A 3,537-nucleotide genomic window follows, 5' to 3' on the forward strand; every position below is an offset into this window, starting at 1 on the left:
CTTTAGTTAAAAGTTCTTCAATATAATTTGAACAAGGATGGAAATGTTTAGATTTACAAGTTTAACCACCAGAACAAATCATAGCATGTAGATCGAAACTGACTGCAGTGAAGGATAAATGTTCAGAAAAGCTCAAACTAAGTCTACAGCTATTATTTATTCCATGCCGAGTGATGACAGAACTATAAACAGGGCTGGGTTCTCTTTTTCACACTGGTTCGTGAATGAAAGTTTTCAACACTGCATAGTGTGAAGTAGGTACCGAGATAAATGGTTGGAAGAAAACCTAAAAGAATAAACATGCTACAACAAAGCACGAGGTCACTGGCAATCTAACGATCATTTTGTATAAAAGAAATCTTTATTTACAGTTTGCCAGCAGGTGGAGGTTGCAGCGGTTCTTACAAGTCACAGCCTTTAGTCTGAAGTTCATCTTCTTGGAGGAACTATTTGGAATCAATAAGAGTAAAAAAAAAAAAAACTGAATATGGTTTCTGGAGCGTTCATGTCCTCTGTTTGCATGTTTGCGGTCCCCGGTTGAGTATGACTTCAAGGCTGACTGTGGCGGTGGTAGAAACAAGGTAGGTGAGCGGAGTCGGGTTTCAGAAGGCCAGCTTCTTCATCAGGAGGTAGACCCTGGAGTCCACCTCAAAGCCGTGCAGGTTGTTGGCGTCTCCCTGCAGCCTCATGAGGAGGCCTCCGTAAGACACGTAGGCAGAGCTGAAACGAGGAGCACATCACTCTGAAACACTAATCACTGACTGATAAAAAAAAAAAAGGTCGCCTCGGTTTAAATGACCCCACTGTTACACACACAGACACATAGATGACGACTTCCTCTTCGTGTAGTACACCAGACGTGATCGTTTGCAGATTATGCAGCGATGTAAATTCACTCACAGACGTGTTGCAGCTTCGGTTGAAGTCTCGTCGCCCTCGATCTTGTAAACCTTCCCGTACATCACATAATCAAACTGGTCGGCTCTGGAAAGTCAAACAAAGGGAAGTCAGAGCGCAAATCTCAAGCAGCAAAAAAAAGTAACGATATACATTAGGTGAATATGAAACACGAGTGAAACACAGATGCTACTGGATCCACTAACAAATATGGCCACCAATATATTAACATGTATTAAAAAAAATAACAAGCAAATATCTTACCGAGACGGCCGGTCATCCTGAGGATTGTACTCTCCATCATCCGGTGTGCCATCTTCATACAACGTGCTGGCAATAACCAGTCTGAACTTGTCACCTTATTGAAATGGACAGATGATAACAGTGGGTTTATCAAATCATCGTGCACTTGTACAAATTGGCTTATTGAGGGCTTTTTCACGCATCTTCCTTTATCCCCTTATGAAAAGCAACACTAAGCTTCAAAATAATTTGAGTGTTACACTGACTTGTAATACAGAGACTGTATTACTCTTTCATTCCCACCCTGTGCCCCGAACACCTCTTCTTGAACTACGTAACTCGGGTTGACCAGCTACCGTTTCTCGTTAGAGGTGCGTAAACGCTTTACGTCACACACGACCCCCGACTGCGTCGGTTCACGCGAGTGAAACTCCGGTTCTAGTTGACATGCGCTTCGTTCTCGAACAGGCAACACGCACAGACCTAGAACACAGAACATCTAGTAATTACCATTGTCTATGTGATTACCGCTCGTGGCCGCAGAGGCGCCTCTTATTGTTGCCCAGCAGAAGTTACATGATGTAGAAACTCAAGACGAGCATTTCTGTTTTGATTATACAGCAGGTCTTGGTGCTACAAATACTGTGGAATGAGCTGTCTAGACTTTGCACGCCAGAACACTGTAATGGTTTACTCTTCCCCAAAGCTGGTTTCCTTTGGTTTGAACAAGATAATCATATTATAAGCTCATTTTATATGTGTTTGTAAACTAAATTCAGATGTTGTAGGAGCCAGTGAGTATACAATGATGTAACTATCTTACCAAACAATAATCTTTACTTTTAAAAGGCCAGGTGCAAAAGACAAAAAAGTTACTTTTTTTTTATTGTATTTTTAAGTTTATCTTTATCTTGCACCGTGAAGCACTTTGACGTGCTTTTCTGTATGAAAGGTCAGTGGAGTATGGTTGAGTTCCTTACCGAGATCAACGGGATAGATCTGAATGTTCACGTCCAAGATGAGGTCCATCTTGAAAGACTCACTTTCACAATGTAGACGAGACACTGCAGCAAAAAAAATAAAAAATAATAATCAGTCATTGCAGAGTTTAGATTTGTTCATTTACACTTTTGAGCTGAAGGACATTAATTGAAAACCACCGGACACACATTAACCAAATGTAAGAAAACACACAAAACATAAAACTCAAAACAAAAAGAAAGAAATAAGATCACTAACAACTAACATTAGAATTCATTTTTGTCATTTTTAGCATTGGTTTTTCGTGTTGTTGGATACTTTAAAAAAAAAAAATCCTATAATTACTCCCCTTTTACTTCCGTTCAGATGTCCACAAATAACAAAAACATATGGGTGCTTAAGTTAGATAGAAGCTAACATTTATCTATAATTTTAAGATCATGCCCAATAAAAAAAAAAAAAAAAAAAAAAAAAACCTGCAGAAATTGCAGTAGCAGAAAACAGGTCATATTGCAGGACACAAGTTGGTGATATAATTCCCCACATTCCTGAAGCTCGTCATACGTATTTCATTTCACACACCTCTGTCAAACTTCTTGCCATCCGGATCGATGTCTTTTACATCAAAGATATCCTCAAACAGAATTCCAGCCATCCCTGTCCCGGTCTATGCGCCTGTAAAAGACAAAAGACAACAACAACAAACAAAATCAACGCATGACTGAATGACATCGAGCCAAACTTATGAGCTCCTGTCTTCAGTATTAAGTGCAGTCAGCGGTCTTCCATTCAAACTAGCTGTTAGCTTTAACGTGCTGTCCCTGAGCTCACCTCAAAATAAGACCAAAAACTCGCGTGTTATGTCGCGAAGACAGCGGCGTCGCAGGTCCTCGGTTTCGCTCCAGACAACAAGCGTTTAAAGACAGCGCTGGATTTCTTTTTCGAGTGAAACCTCATTCATTATTTCAAGAAACCAGACTTGTGGCCGCGCGGGAACAATGTGCTCGACCTTTCGCGTGGGAAGTACTTCCGGTTCACGCTAGCCTACAAAATAAAAGGAAATAGCGAAAGCAAATAGATGTTGAATGTCTATGTCTGAAAAAAGTTTAAAAAAATAAATAATAATAATAATAATAAATTAAAAAAAAGTCGCCGGTATAGACGTGTATCTGTCGTTACTGTATATTGATGTAAAAAAATAATAATAAAAAAAATAAATAAAAAAAAAAACGCTTTACACCTTGTTTATGGGGAATAAAGCACAACCCTCAGTATTTCAATTTTTCCAGAAAAATATCACACTAGTCTCTTGCTAGTCTCTAAAAAAAAATTACGAAGACACTGAATGTTCCCGAAAGCGTTTACAGCATCGAGCGCGCTGCTGTCAAGATTTACGACATCTGCGTCTACTTTCCA

At 39.6% G+C, this 3,537-nt stretch overlaps 1 protein-coding gene across 2 annotated transcripts; it reads right to left on the minus strand.

Moving 5' to 3' along the window:
- Positions 1 to 339: 339 nt before the first annotated feature.
- polr2h (RNA polymerase II, I and III subunit H) lies at positions 340 to 3,129 on the minus strand. 2 transcript variants are annotated; one of them, XM_069702203.1, is made up of 6 exons: positions 2,953 to 3,129; positions 2,704 to 2,796; positions 2,121 to 2,204; positions 1,162 to 1,255; positions 901 to 984; positions 340 to 720 (listed from the first exon to the last, which is right to left on the minus strand). In XM_069702203.1, exons 2-6 carry the CDS (start codon positions 2,774 to 2,776, stop codon positions 603 to 605), a joined length of 453 nt encoding a protein of 150 aa, XP_069558304.1. In that variant the 5' UTR covers positions 2,777 to 2,796; positions 2,953 to 3,129; the 3' UTR covers positions 340 to 602. The 2 variants fall into 2 exon arrangements, with proteins under 2 accessions (XP_069558304.1, XP_069558303.1); XM_069702202.1 differs by lacking the exon at positions 2,953 to 3,129 and having other exon boundaries at positions 2,704 to 2,820.
- Positions 3,130 to 3,537: the final 408 nt, after the last annotated feature.

The sequence above is a fragment of the Brachyistius frenatus genome, unplaced genomic scaffold, assembly GCF_029030835.1.
Source record: "Brachyistius frenatus isolate BFR_SWC_R1_liver_20210118 unplaced genomic scaffold, ASM2903083v1 Contig_41, whole genome shotgun sequence".
NCBI lineage: Eukaryota > Metazoa > Chordata > Actinopteri > Embiotocidae > Brachyistius > Brachyistius frenatus.

Excerpts from the sequence above, each read along its gene's own strand:
- polr2h (XM_069702203.1), bottom strand. The coding sequence starts at position 2,776 with ATGGCTGGAATTCTGTTTGAGGATATCTTTGATGTAAAAGACATCGAT. Across the intron at positions 1,256-2,120 it reads GATCTATCCCGTTGATCTCG|GTGACAAGTTCAGACTGGTT; the intron begins GTAAGGAACTCA and ends CATTTCAATAAG. Across the intron at positions 721-900 it reads ACCGAAGCTGCAACACGTCT|CTCTGCCTACGTGTCTTACG; the intron begins GTGAGTGAATTT and ends TCCTCGTTTCAG.